The 14,277-nt window shown below is 36.1% G+C and overlaps 1 protein-coding gene across 1 annotated transcript in view; it reads left to right on the forward strand.

Moving 5' to 3' along the window:
* Smc4 (structural maintenance of chromosomes 4) overlaps positions 1 to 14,277 on the forward strand; it is a 35,933-nt gene that overhangs the window by 13,422 nt on the left and 8,234 nt on the right. The window contains 11 exon segments of the mRNA XM_028867220.2: positions 300 to 440; positions 1,027 to 1,177; positions 3,051 to 3,215; positions 4,161 to 4,287; positions 4,290 to 4,393; positions 6,342 to 6,527; positions 8,463 to 8,624; positions 10,186 to 10,411; positions 10,493 to 10,572; positions 11,802 to 11,954; positions 12,948 to 13,074. Of these exon segments, the coding sequence (XP_028723053.1) occupies positions 300 to 440; positions 1,027 to 1,177; positions 3,051 to 3,215; positions 4,161 to 4,287; positions 4,290 to 4,393; positions 6,342 to 6,527; positions 8,463 to 8,624; positions 10,186 to 10,411; positions 10,493 to 10,572; positions 11,802 to 11,954; positions 12,948 to 13,074 (1,622 nt within the window).

Genomic DNA, 14,277 nt, shown 5'->3' on the forward strand with positions numbered 1-14,277 from the left:
GAATCAAAGAAAAGATTAATAGGCACTGTGTGATTTAAAATTGTTTATTTCTGTAATTTACATTTAATTTCATATGATGGTGTACCACAAGTCACTGAAACTGAAAATCAAAACCATGAGCTACTGCTGTACACTGTTGAGTGATAGATCTAATTTATTGACTGAGCCAGTTTTATTCCTAAATTCTATCTAGTCTTAACCTACTTCCCATAGCCGTAGCTTGCTATAAATTGATGAATAAGATATTTTTAAAGCAGCTAATTTTACTGATGACATTTTACATTCTCTTTCCCCTCTAGTTATGATCTGCAAAAAAGAATTGCTGAAATGAAAACCCAAAAGGAAAAAATTCATGAAGATACTAAGGAAATTACTGAGAGGAGCAATATGCTTTCAAATGAAATGAAAGCTAAGAATTCAGCTGTAAAGGATATAGAAAAGTAATAATCTTTGGGAAAATACTATAAGTATTTAAATTCAGTTTTCACATGTGTCTACATGTAAACTTACTGCAAACATATTGAATGTAATTCAGTTCCCAGTAAATAGTCCTTTCAGGCACCAGCACCCTACCTAACTCGTTGTTACAGATTGCCCAACAGTCATGCAGTAAGGGAGCCTTTCCCTCTAATGGCACAATACATAGAAAACTAAAACATAAGCATTTTCCCTGACCCATTATCCCTAATAGTTTACAAATTTGATTTTGAAATAGAATTTTGGTTATTTTAGGTAGACTTTAAAAATTCTCATGGCCCCCTATTCTATGACAACTTTCAATGACAATAGTATAGTGAGTTTCATTTCTTTAATTTTTATGGACAAAGTTTTATATACCTAGACATGGTAAAACCAGTCTTTCCACCTTAGAAACGCAAGGCAGCTATCATGATTTAAAAAAAAAAAAAATTAATGTCTTCAGCTATCAGGGAAAATCAGCTGGAAGTTTTAGGTTTTTCATGTCTATAGATGAAATACACCAGAAAGACTATGTATCTATGACTAATAATTTACTTTCTTTGATAGGAAACTCAATAAAGTTACAAAATTTATTGAAGAAAATAAAGAAAAATTTACACAGCTAGATTTAGAAGATGTTCAAATTAGGGAAAAATTAAAACATGCTACAAGTAAAGCCAAAAAGCTGGAGAAACAACTTCAAAAAGATAAAGAAAAGGTTAGTATTGGGGGAAATCAACTTTTTTAAGTCTAAATATCAGATCTAGTTGTTTTCCTAAATTCACTTGACTTTGGTTCCCTAAGAAAATAAATTAGGATACTTACAATGTAAGTATTTTATGTCTGAACACAATTTTGTCCCAAGGGATAACATTATACATTATTAGTTTTAGAGCTTACGTTAATAATAATGTTGTAGTCGACAATTCTGTTTTGATGGTGGTGATAATTTTCTTTTCCCTAATAGTAATATAAAAGGATTTTTAGATGTTTTTGTTGTTTTTCCTTTTGGACATAAGTTCTTACTATGCAGCACTGGATGTCCTGGAACTCCCTGTATAGACCAGGCTGTCCTCAAACTCACATAGATTCTCCTACTTCTCTCTGCCTACTTTGTACTAGATGGCTAAAGAGGATATTTTTGGTTTTTTTTACACTTTTTAAAAACAACCCCCCCCCCCCAAATAAAGTGTGTCTGCATACACATGTGCTATTGCATGTATCTGAGTTCACAGGACAACTTCAGGGAGTTGGTTCACTCCTTTCACCTTGTAGGTCTCAAGTATCAAACTCAGGTCATCAGGTTTGGTGGTAAATGCCTTTACTCACTTAGCGGTCTTAGCGTCCCCATAAACTTTAAAGTAATACCTGCCTTCTGCAAAAGAGTCAGCAAAAAGAGAAGGCTTATAAGTGACACCCTATCTATTCTGAGGTTAAAGTTGTAAAAAGTGGATATTGTGGCCTGGGCAGATAGCTTAGTGACAGCACTGGCTAGTCTTGCAGAAGATCTAGGTTCAATTCCCAGTACCCTTGTGGCAGCGCACACCTGTCTGTTACTCTGGTCTCAGATACCCTCTTCTGACATCTGAAGGCATTGTATGCATGTGTACAGACAGACATTCAATAAACACTATATATACAAAATTAGAAGTAAGAAAATCTCAACCAAAAAAAAAAAATTGGACCAAAATATAGAAATGCCTAATTAGGCTAACTCTGGTGGCTAAGTAATTTGGTGTCTCTCAAGCTGTAGTCATAGTTTTATCAGATATTAATAGATACACAACACCCAAGACTTGGTTTCTGCTTGACCTTTAAGGATTTTTCCAAATATATTTCTACTCAGTAAAGCTTAACAAAGGTTTTATAAAATACTGAAAAATAAAAATAATGTGAATAATGCTCAAATTCTATAAAGACATTAACTTTTTATTTTAATTTTGTTTTGTTGTTGTTATGTGACTGTGGGGGTGCAGAAAAGGATATTGGAGCCCCTAGAGCTCGAGTTAACACGCAGTCGTGGCCACTGGACTTGGATCTAGGAAAGTAACAAGTGCTCTTTTTTTTTTTTTTTTTTTTTTTTTTTTGGTTTTTCAAGACAGGGTTTCTCTGTGTAGCTTTGTGCCTTTCCTGGAACTCGCTTTGGAGACCAGGCTGGCCTTGAACTCACAGAGATCCGCCTGCCTCTGCCTACCGAGTGCTGGGATTAAAGGCGTGTGCCGCCGCCCGGCCGCAACAAGTGCTCTTAACTGCCAAACCAGCTCTGCAGCCCTTGAGGCCTTAGTTTTTAAGAATAAAGTGTTGACATATGGTTACTACCAGAAGATATTTTGGATAAAATATTAACTCTACGTAGTACCTCTGAAAGGTTAAAGTTCTTAAGGTTCTTATGATTAGGTTGAGGGAGCAAACAAAAATAACTTGGTGTGTGCTGTCTTCAGATAACTATAAATAGAGATCCTAAGAAACACTTGGTTGTTTAAGTAAATTTTAATAGTATTGGGTACCCTCAGGAATATATAACTATTAATATATAATATATAAGTAATATATAACTATATTTCCATAACTAACTTGTTTTGTAATCCCAGGTCGAAGAGCTGAAAGGTATACCTGCCAAGAGTAAGAGTATCATAAGTGAGACAACAACTAAAAGCAGTTCTCTTGAGAAAGAACGGGAGAAAGAAGAAAAAAAATTAAAAGAAGTTATGGACAGCCTTAAACAAGAAACACAAGGGCTTCAGAAAGAAAAGGAGGTAAAAGTCTTTGTCAGTGATGGTTTGGGTGTCTTTTTCCTAACTTGACTGTTTTTGCAATCACGTTCATAGGTGAGCTTCAAAAAATAAATTTAGGCCTAGTGCAGACCACGCCTATATTGTAACATCAGCTACCTGGGTAGCTGCCATTACATAGCAAGACTGTATCTCCAACTGTTGAACCTTTTAGTTTAACATACCTAAAACTTCAGTCTACACTATTTTCCTTTTTCTGTTTTCTCATTTTGGAAGAAACTTGTTAAATGAAGAAGAACTTGTAATGGTAACAAATATGAGGTCAATACTTTGACTTATAGGCATTCTGTGCAATCATATTTTCTTTATTTAATTTACATTGAGGTGTTTTTTTTCCCTATGTATCTTTTATCCTTGTTAATGATGAGGCTATGAATGCAATTGGATTGAAATCTTCTCATAATGCAAAGATTTTTTTTTTTTTTTTTTTTTTTTTTTTCAAACAGTTTTCTGTTATTTGCTTTTGAGCTAACTTGTAGCCAGCTGCTCGAATCACAGAGATCACATTGAAGAAACTTTCTGAGTAATTCTTACACCTGGTAATATAGGAACCATATGGAATCTAGACCAAGGCTTTTCTTATTACCTTTTTATTTTATTTTAATTTCTGAAATGAGCATGCTAATACCCACTTCACAAAGATCATATGACATCAATTAGGAAAGACCATTGAGTACTGTATGATGACAGCTGAACATGACAAAACCACACAAAACCCCCACCACTGACCCAAAAACAAGCTCGTCTTGCTCTACCACTGAGCTAAATCCCAAACCCCCGAATTATTTCTTAATACGTGCTGTATTTATAGATTTTCCTTTCTTACAGTGACCTCAAGAAGTATAATTTTCATTTTTGTCTAAGCTTGAAAATAACTATATTTCATATTTAATGAACTCATTTTAATAGAGTCAAGAAAAGGAACTTATGGGTTTTAACAAATCAGTAAATGAAGCACGTTCAAAGATGGAAGTCGCTCAGTCAGAACTCGATATCTATCTCAGTCGGCATAATACAGCAGTGTCTCAGCTAAGTAAGGCAAGGAAGCTCTAATTACAGCTTCTGAGACTCTCAAAGAAAGGAAAGCTGCAATTGGAGATATAAACACAAAGCTCCCTCAGACTCAACGAGAATTAAAGGAGGTAAATTTTTGCTTCTCTATTTCATCTAAACATTGTCAACCTCAGTTATATGTGGGTTTGTTTTTGTTTGTTTGTTTTTAAAATCAGGCTTTAATGTGATTGACATAGAAATTTTTCTCAACATAGTCTTGCATGAAAAAGTATTTCAGTGTTTGAATGGATGGATAATTAACTAGGGTTAGAGGTGTAGGTCACTGGTAGAGAGCTTCTGTAGCATGTATATGGCTCCGGGTTCCATCCCCAATACATCCCCAAGAAAAGAATGCAAGGAGACTAACTATACTGTCTTTAGAAGCAGTTACCACTGCCACAATCCCATGGGAAAAATTTAAACAGATTTCTCAGGCTGCATATGTAGCTCAGTTGGTAGAGTACTTGCCTAGGGAGCATGAAACCCTGGTTATGATCCCCCAACAACCACATCAAACCAGGAATGTTAGTGTACCTATAACCTTAGCATTTGAGAGGTAAAGACAGAAGGGTCAGTTCAAGGCCAGTATTGCCTACATACTGGATTCCAAGCTAGCCTGTTGCCCCCCCCCCCAAAAAAGAGTTTCTTTAAATTTACATATACAGATAACTTAGGTAAAGATAAATGAAAATGAATATACAGACTTTTTTAAGTTTCTTAAAGTTTAACCTAAGAATGCCAAGGTAATTTGAGGAGCTGGAGCAATGGCTTAGCAGATATGGGCATTTGCTGCTCTTATAAAAGACTAGTTCCCATCACCCACATTGGGTGGTTCATTACTGACTCTAGGTTCAGGGGTTCCAATACTTTTCTGGACCCAGGGATATATACACACATAGGTATACATAATTAAAAATAAGGTTTTTTTTTGTTTTGTTTTTTTTAAGATTTATCTATTTTATGTATTATGGGTATTTTGTCTGCATATACATCTGCACACCCGAAGAGGGCATCTGATCCCATGAAATTACAGTTATAGATGGTTATGAACTTCCATGTAGGTGCTGGGCATTGAATGGAGGACCTCTGGAAGAGCAGCCAGTGATATTAACCACTGAGCCATCTCTCCAGCCCCCAAAATAAGTATCTTTAAATTTTAGTAAATTTATACTGCTTGATCATCAGTTTCCTGATGTGTAAATTTTAACTGTAATTTAAATTATATCCGTCCAGTGACTATTTCTTTGTACTGATTTGTTTTATTTTTGGATTGTTTCATCTGTAATTTGAGCTTTTATTTTATGTCTGTGTAATAAGTAATAGGGGAAAATAGCAGATGAGATGGATGTTTCTTTTTTTGTTTTTTAATGTGCATTAGTGTTTTGCCATGGGAAGTTTCAGGTCCCTGAAACTCGAGTTACAGACAGTTGTTAGCTGCCATATGGTGCTGGGAGTTGAACCCGGGTCTTCTGGAAGAACAATCAGTGCTAGTGCTCTTAACTGCTGAGCAATCTCTCCAACCCCCAAGATGGTTGTTTCTAAATTGGAAATGGAGAGACTAAATTTGGTTGTGTGGCTCCTCTGGTTGGTAGCTGTCCCAGTCATCTTTTCCCCTCTACTTAGGAACTGTGCCTTTTTGTTTTGTTGTTTACTTAGCCAAAAAGTCATAACATATAATACTGCCTGGCTGTCCTACCTGGAATCTGGTTCCTAGATTTGGTTTTGTTTAGGGCACAACTTGAGAACTGGTACATACCTTACCTGTGTGGTGCCAGACTGGGATTTTTACACCTGTAGCTGTTTTAAGAGCTGGATTCCCTCTTGTTGACCCAAATAATTTATGCCTCTTTTAAAATAGGAAAGATTCCTCCATATATTCAAAGCCAGGCCAAAATAGCAATATGGAAGCTCATGCTAGGTCATATGCTATTTGGAGGCCTCTCTTAATATTATTGAAGCATTACAAATAATTTTCTGCTATTATTGGGTGTATTTAAAATCATATGCTAATAGGTTTCATTTTCTTCTCACTTTTAGAAAGAAAAAGAACTTCAGAAACTAACACAAGAAGAAATAAACTTGAAAAGTTTGGTTCATGATCTTTTCCAAAAAGTTGAAGAAGCAAAGAGTTCCTTAGCAACAAATCGAAGTAGAGGGAAAGTACTTGATGCAATAATTCAGGAAAAAAAATCCGGCAGGATCCCAGGAATATATGGAAGACTGGTAAAGTAGATTACATTTTACTCAGAAAAGACATTGTAAATTATATTCTTAACTTAAGTATATATTGTTACTATGCCTAAATAACATTCATTTTTATTTAAGGAAGACATGACACAGAAAAATACTGTGCTCTTGTAGGTTTGGTGTCCTTATTGATGTAGTTTGGGGCTGTTTATATTTATACATTACTGCCCTGTCCAAAACTAACCTAAGAAAATTTTTGAGTCAGGATTTCATATAGCTCAGATTGACTTTAAACTAACTCTGTAGCTAAGGTTGACCTTGAACTTCTGATCTTCTTACCTCTGCCTCCCAAGTGCTAGACATCTGGCACCACACAAGAAAACTTTTTTCCAAAAAATAATAATTTAGAAGTTGGGTGTGGTGGTGTGTATTTTAATCCCAGCACTAGGGAGGCAGAGGCAGTCAGATCTCTTGAGTTCAAGGCCAGCCTGGTCTACATATTGAGTTCTAGGCTGGCCAGAGTTACATAGTGAGACCATATCTTAAAAACAAAGCAATTTTAGGATATGAGGCAATACTTGTGAGATTAGTTGTCCCATTAGTCACCAGGGTTGGTTTGGCTGATCGTGCTAAATAGGCTTGTGCCTATTCTATATTTCTCCTTTAGCATTCCAAGTGTGTTTTTCCTGAAGCTGCACAACACAATCAAATGGGATGACTCATCCAATTAGAGAGGCTGGGATTTTTGGTTGAGAGTATACAGTAGTTGCTAGAACCTCTAGACAAAAATAAATATTTAATATAGTCTAGGTTTTATAACATTATACTTAACAATTTGCTTATGGTTTAGGAAGGTGAACTAGCTACTTTAGAACTCTGGTAGTTCCAATTGTGGGGGTCATTACCTTTCTGAGCCTTAACAGGAAAGAGCAATATATGATTTGAAAAAAATGTATCTCAGTTCTGTCATCTCTTACCCTGCAACCATAACTGAGACTTCTTTTACTTAAAGTTCTTGAGCCCAAAGATCCAGTTAATGGGTTGCCTACTCAGCCTTCTGCAAAAGGAAACAGAATGATCTGAAAGGACAAATCGAATTTAACCAGTGTGGTTGCTTCTATATCTGACATTAGGTGGCTTCTACCTTATTTTCTTAAAGATAAACAAATTTGATAAATTTGCTGTGAAGAACTCAAGTCAGTCGGTGAAAGCTGCTAGATAGCTAAGTGATAAATTGATTCATAACTACTTATTTAATTCTAGATAGCTTTCAATATGAAAGTTAAAAGGTTGTTTTGTTTATACGTTCTCTTAGGTCTCATCTACATTGTATGCTTTCATGGAATAAAACAATTCTTACGTCCTCTTCCCATTAACAATTCACATCACATAACCATAAACATTAAAGGGTAGATTAGAAACTATAGAGCTTGGGATATAGCTCAGTGGTAGAATGCTTACTTATAAGGCACATAGTAGCTTCTGAGTTGGTCCTCTTGTAGAAAGGGAAAGATAGTTGGGGTGAGAAGGAAACATTGTAGTCCCCTTTCATGCTTCCTTAAACCAATAGTTGGTGGCACACACCTTTAGTCCTAGCAGTCAGAGGCAGACTATAAGTTCCAGGACAGCCTGGTCTACCAAGCAAGTTCTAGGACAGCCTAGGCTATTCACCGAGAAACCTTGTCTCGAAAAACCAAAAAAAGAGAATAGTTTAAGAATAACATTCAGCCAGGCGGTGGTGGCACACACCTTTAATCCCAGCACTCGGGGAGGCAGAGGCAGGCGGATCTCTGTGAGTTTGAGGCCAGCCTTGGCTACAGAGTGAGTTCCAAGACAGGCTCCAAAGCTACACAAAGAAACCCCGTCGGGGGGGGGGGGGGGTTCAAAATCTGAATAGTACTAGAAATTTATCTTTTTTTTTTTTTAATCTATGTCTTTATAAATTAACTTTCTGTTCCTTTTCATTATTAGGGAGACTTGGGAGCTATTGATGAAAAATATGACATTGCTATTTCATCCTGTTGCCATGCACTAGACTACATTGTTGTTGATTCTATTGATACAGCCCAAGAATGTGTAAACTTCCTTAAACGACATAATATTGGTGTCGCCACTTTTATAGGTTTGGATAAGGTAAGTATTGGTAATAAGTTTCCTATAATTTAACTTTGAGGTGCCATATATTTTTCCTTTAGAATTTTATATTTTTTTTCACCATTAATCAATTACTTCCTGATAAGTTTTGAAAATTATTTTAGATTTTGTGTGTACATAATTTTGGAGGTTAAAAATAAATTTTGTAATGCCTCCACTAAAAAAATGCCAGTGCTAGTGTGATGTCCATTGGATGTAAGACTGTTAGTATGTTTCTTGAGGAGTGTGGGGAGTTTGAGACAGGGTTCCTCTGCATAGCCCTGGCTGTCCTGTAACTTGCTCTGTAAAGCAGGCTAGCCTTTAACTCACAGAGATCAGCCTACCTGTGCCTCTTTACTTTTAGTATGTTTCTAATTTCCATCAGTAACCACTGTTTTCTTAATAGAACCTTTATTGAGATGTGTTATATAATTCTATTTTAAAGTATAGAATTAAGTTACTTTTACTATATCCACAACTTGCTGATCTATGGCTGTTAGTCTAATTCCAGACTAATTTCCATTGCTCCATAGGCATTAACAATCAGTCCACACATTCTTTTCCCCACCCCCAGCAAAACCACTGATTTGCTTTTGTTTCTGTGGATGTATTCTGGGCATCCATTGAATGGAATCATAATATGAGGCCTTTTACACATAATGCATTTACATAGTTTTCAGGCTCGTCTGTTTTGTAGCATGTACCTATTCATCTTTTTTTGTCCATTCTCTTGCTTGTTGATACGTTTTTTGGCCACCTCAACAATAATGCTATGGTGAAGATTAATGTACAAGATTTTGTGTGAATGTGGGATGGGATACCTAAGGATGGGGTTGATTGCTGAATCATATGGTGTATCTTGTTTATTACAGCACGTCTTGTTGAATGTAAAGTGGTATCGAATTGCTTTTATTTACATTTCTCTAATGTTAAGCATTTTGTGTGCTTATTAATCATTTGTTTATCTTTCTTGGGGAAAATGTCTGTCTGAAATCTTTGCCTGTTTTCATTGATTTGTCTTATTGAATTGTAAAGACCCTTTAAATTATATATACAAGTCTCCTGTCAGATACATGCTTTTAAAATATTTTTTAATTTAAACATACTATTTGGTGGGTAGTATTTTCATTTTCTTGATTGTATACTTTGAAGCACAAATGGCCCAGTTAATGGTATTTTTCTTTAGCTTCTTGGGTAGAGGTGTATATGTTTAAACAAGATCTCGATATGTATCCCTGAATAACCTGAAACTTGGTATCTAGACCAGACTGACATTGAACTTGGAGCAATCTTCCTCTCTTGACCTTCCAAGTGGTAGAGCTATGAGTGCTTGATGTTTCTGAGAGTTGTAGATTTTAGCTCTCTAATGTAGATGTCTAATGCATTTTGATATTTTAACTTAGTGGTGAGTTTTTGTTATCAAGTTGCTCATTGCTACTGTATAGAAATACAATTAATACTTGGAAATTTTATATAGAAACATGATAAGTAAGGTTTTATTTAGTCTCATAACACCTAGAAAACAAGGTTGTTTACTACATACACATTTTTTAACTTTTAGATGGCAGTATGGGCCAAAAAAATGACCAAAATTCAAACTCCTGAAAACACTCCTCGGTTATTTGATTTAGTGAAAGTAAACAATGAGGAAATTCGCCAAGCTTTTTACTTTGCTTTACGAGATACCTTAGTGGCTGACAACTTGGATCAAGCTACCAGAGTAGCATATCAAAAAGACAGACGGTGGAGAGTAGTGACTCTGCAGGGCCAGATCATAGAGCAGTCAGGTAAGTGGGCTTGCCTACCCGTCTGTCTTCTTTCTTAGTCTTCGGTAAGAATTGAAAACTGACTGCCCCCATGTTCCCCAGGTACAATGACTGGCGGTGGAAGCAAAGTAATGAGAGGAAGAATGGGTTCGTCGGTTATCGTGGAAATCTCTGAGGAAGAGGTTAGCAGAATGTAAAGTCGTGGTCACTTTATTTTTAGCTTGGTACAAAATTGAGCTATTGTAAACTGTACCACACCCAGTTTTTGGTTTTTCGAGACAGTTCTCTGTGTAGCTTTAAAACCTGCCCTGGAACTCGATCTGTAGACCAGGCTGGCCTCAAACTCACAGAGATCCACCACCACCGGCCCATACCAGTTTTGAGTTAACAGATGTTTCCATTATATAAATGTTAGCTATTGTGTTAAGTCCTTTCTGGAGTGCAAAACACATTAATTAAAAAATCTATACTTAAAGAAGGGTGGGTGTCACAGTAGTAGAGCATTGGCCTAGCATGCCCAAGGCCCTAGGTTTGATCCCTAGCATCCCATTAGAAATAAATAAAAATAAGTGCATATGTCTTTTTTAGTTAGTATCATACAGATTTTTCATAATTTAGTCAATTACTTAATATCATTTTTCACAGAATTACTTTTTTTTTAAGCTTTGGGGACGTAGCAATATAGATTAGTGATAAGGTAATTGCCTAGCTTTGGGGAGCCATGAACTCAGCCACCAAAATGTGTTCTTAGCCTGGATCTCTTTTTCTAAAATGTGCATTAATTTCTCCCCTATATTTTGAGATTGTTATGTTTTCATTAAAATAATAGGTGACTGTGTCTTAAGCTTCAGTATTGGGAATTTGGGTTGTTTGGTTACATGCCTCCCTCTGTTAGGCCAGGCTGGCCTCAAGCTCATAATCTTCATCTCAACCTTCTGAGTAGCTGGGAATCCACATGTGCACCACTACCTGGTGTTCTTGTCTTTTTTTGTTTTTATGTTCGAGTGTTAACGTCTGTATTGGGTCCTCTGGAACTTGAGTTACAGGAGGTTGTGAGCCACTCTATAGAGACTGGGAATCGAACTCTAGCCAACAGAGAGTGCTCTTAACTGCTGTGCCTTCTGTCCAGCCCTGGTGGTTTTCATTTCCTACCGCTAACTTTGAACTGACTCTTGGAGGGCAGGCACGGTGGTTGAGTGACTAAAGAAAGGCCCCTTCTGCAAAGCCTAACTACATAGTTCAATCCCTGGAAGAGCCAGCTCCCACAGGTTGACTACTGTCATGTGATATGCATGCCAGTCCATACAAATGCCTATGAGTATACCATAATGTTAAATGTATAATGTAAGAAATTTAGGCAGGGGGAATGACCCTTGGAGAAAAAAAAAAATTTTTTTTTTTTTTTTTTTAGGTAAATAAGATGGAATCCCAGTTGGAAAGACATTCTAAACAAGCAATGCAAATCCAAGAACAGAAAGTACAACATGAAGAAGCAGTCGTTAAGTTAAGACATAGTGAACGAGAAATGAGAAATACACTAGAAAAGTTCACTGCAAGCATCCAGGTACGGTGTTTATGTTAGTGTTTGAACATTAGCTGAGACTTAGAATTCAATTCAACAGCGACTAGGAAGAAGCATTTTGGGTTTGCTTCCAATTTTGAAATATAAAGGATAACTATTTTCCAATCTAGATATAAGACTATCTTAGCAACTACAATACCAATTATAGCATCACTCCTTGAAAAGTGTCCTGTTTTGTTTTTTGTTATGAAAAAGTAGTACATACCAATTGTTTTGTTTCTTTCCTCTTGGTTTTTATCAAGATAATGGTCTCATTATGTAGTTCTGCCTGCCTTTGCTGCCCAAGTGACAGGATTGAAGGCATGCGTCCTTATGTCCAGCAGCCAGTTATTTCTATTTTAAAGCAGCATTCAGTAAATACCTAAATTATAACGTTCAACGACAATGCACAAGCTTCAATTTTTATAATTTAGTTGCATGCAAATGTATTTATGTATCTTTATGTATTTGTATATAAATAATATATATCTTTTTAATGTCATTAATTTTACTTTCCTTAATATCGAAATTTACTTGATATGTCTGCCATATTTCATGTTTTTCCTTTTCTATCTCTTTTGTTTGAGGGCTGTTCTCTGTGTAGCCCTGGCTATCCTAAGAACTAGCTCTATAGACCAGGCTGGCCTCAAACTCATAGAGATCTGCCTCCCAAGTGTTCGGATTAATAGTTGTATCTTTATACACATCTGATTATTTCCTTAAGATGAGTTCCTGAAATTATAATTAGTTGTGTTTCATTGTTTTAAAGCACTTTGTGCCTCATACCAAGTTGTTTAAATATTGATTCTAACTCATTATCTTTGTAATGAATTTGCATACATTTTGTTTACTGATCGTTTTTATTTTTATATTGGTGATGTTTTCTATCATTTTCCTGTTAGTCTTTTAAATGTCTCTTGAAAAATTCAGTGTTCAAAAAAATATTTACTCTTAATAAGTTAAAAACTGACCATAGTAATGCTAAATTTTTTATAGGGTCTGTCAGAGCAAGAAGAGTATTTGACTGTACAAATTAAAGAACTGGAAACTAATGTGCTTACTACAGCCCCTGATAAAAAGAAACAGAAATTGCTAGAAGAAAATGTCAGTGCTTTTAAAAAAGGTTTGTTTAAAGATTTTTTTGTTGTTGTTTTGTTTTGGTTTGGTTTTGGTTTTTCAAGATAGGATTTCTCTGTGTAGATTTTGGGGCATGTCCTGGAACTCACTTTGTTGACCCGGCTGGCCTCGAACTCACAGAGATTCAAAAATAAATTTTTTTATCAAAGACTTTTAAAATTTGCTGTACTCAAGCAATTTATAGGATAACAAATTATAAAAGTTGCTTCCAAGCCATTATACTGATTTAATTTAGCTTTTGGTATTGTTTAATTCATATAAATCTAGTCAGTCACGTGACATATGGTGATAGAGGACTAGGTAACATGCTCTAATTCCAGAGCCCATGTCCTTAATTTTATGCTCAGTTTTTTTCAAGGTAGTTACATTTAGAATAATAGATTGTGGGCTAAAGAGGTGGGTCAGTGATTCGAGCACTGGTTGCTCTTGCACAGGACCTGGGTTCGATTCCATTAACTCTAGTTTCAGAGGATCAGTGTCCTCTTCTGGCCTCTGAAGGCACTAAGCATACACAGTACATTTATGTGCGTGTAGACAACAGACCCATACACAAAATTTACAAGAAAAAATACATTTAGAAATCTGAGAATTTGAAGAAAGTAAATTACTCAAAGAACAGCACACAGCAAGTAAACAATAAACCTTATTTGAAGACTTAGCTAAAAATGCTTTCTTCGACTTTCTTATAACACGTCTGCCAGAATAGAAGCTTTAAGAAAGGGAAGCTGTGGATATAGTTGGCTTTGTAGTCCCTTGTAGTTGGGCTTGATGTCCCTCGACCATGTATTTCAGTATATTGTTTGTCTGTTGACTGCAAGGTTATGCCATACACCTTCTAGCCTCACAGCATCTTAGCTGTTAAGGCCAGAATATGTATTGGGTCTGTCTTCTATCCTTACTAGGCACCCCTGTCAGTGTCTGGTTCATGAGCCAAGGAAGACAAATACTATCTGCCCCAAAAACCTGAGGAGAGCTCGATTCAGCTACAGTGGTACACATCTGGAGCTGTAGAGCTTGAGGCATAGGATTTGTTTGAGCCAGGAATTCAAAACCAGGCCAGGCAAGATAGTGAGAACCCCAAAGACAACTAATGAAGAAATGATCATCCAAATCAGTTTCCCAGAGTATAGGGGGCCTTGTCTTCCTCAACACAAAGATAAAAAGATATGCTGGGTTTCAGGGATTGAAA

Source organism: Peromyscus leucopus, chromosome 6 (assembly GCF_004664715.2).
Source record: "Peromyscus leucopus breed LL Stock chromosome 6, UCI_PerLeu_2.1, whole genome shotgun sequence".
NCBI classification, from domain to species: domain Eukaryota; kingdom Metazoa; phylum Chordata; class Mammalia; order Rodentia; family Cricetidae; genus Peromyscus; species Peromyscus leucopus.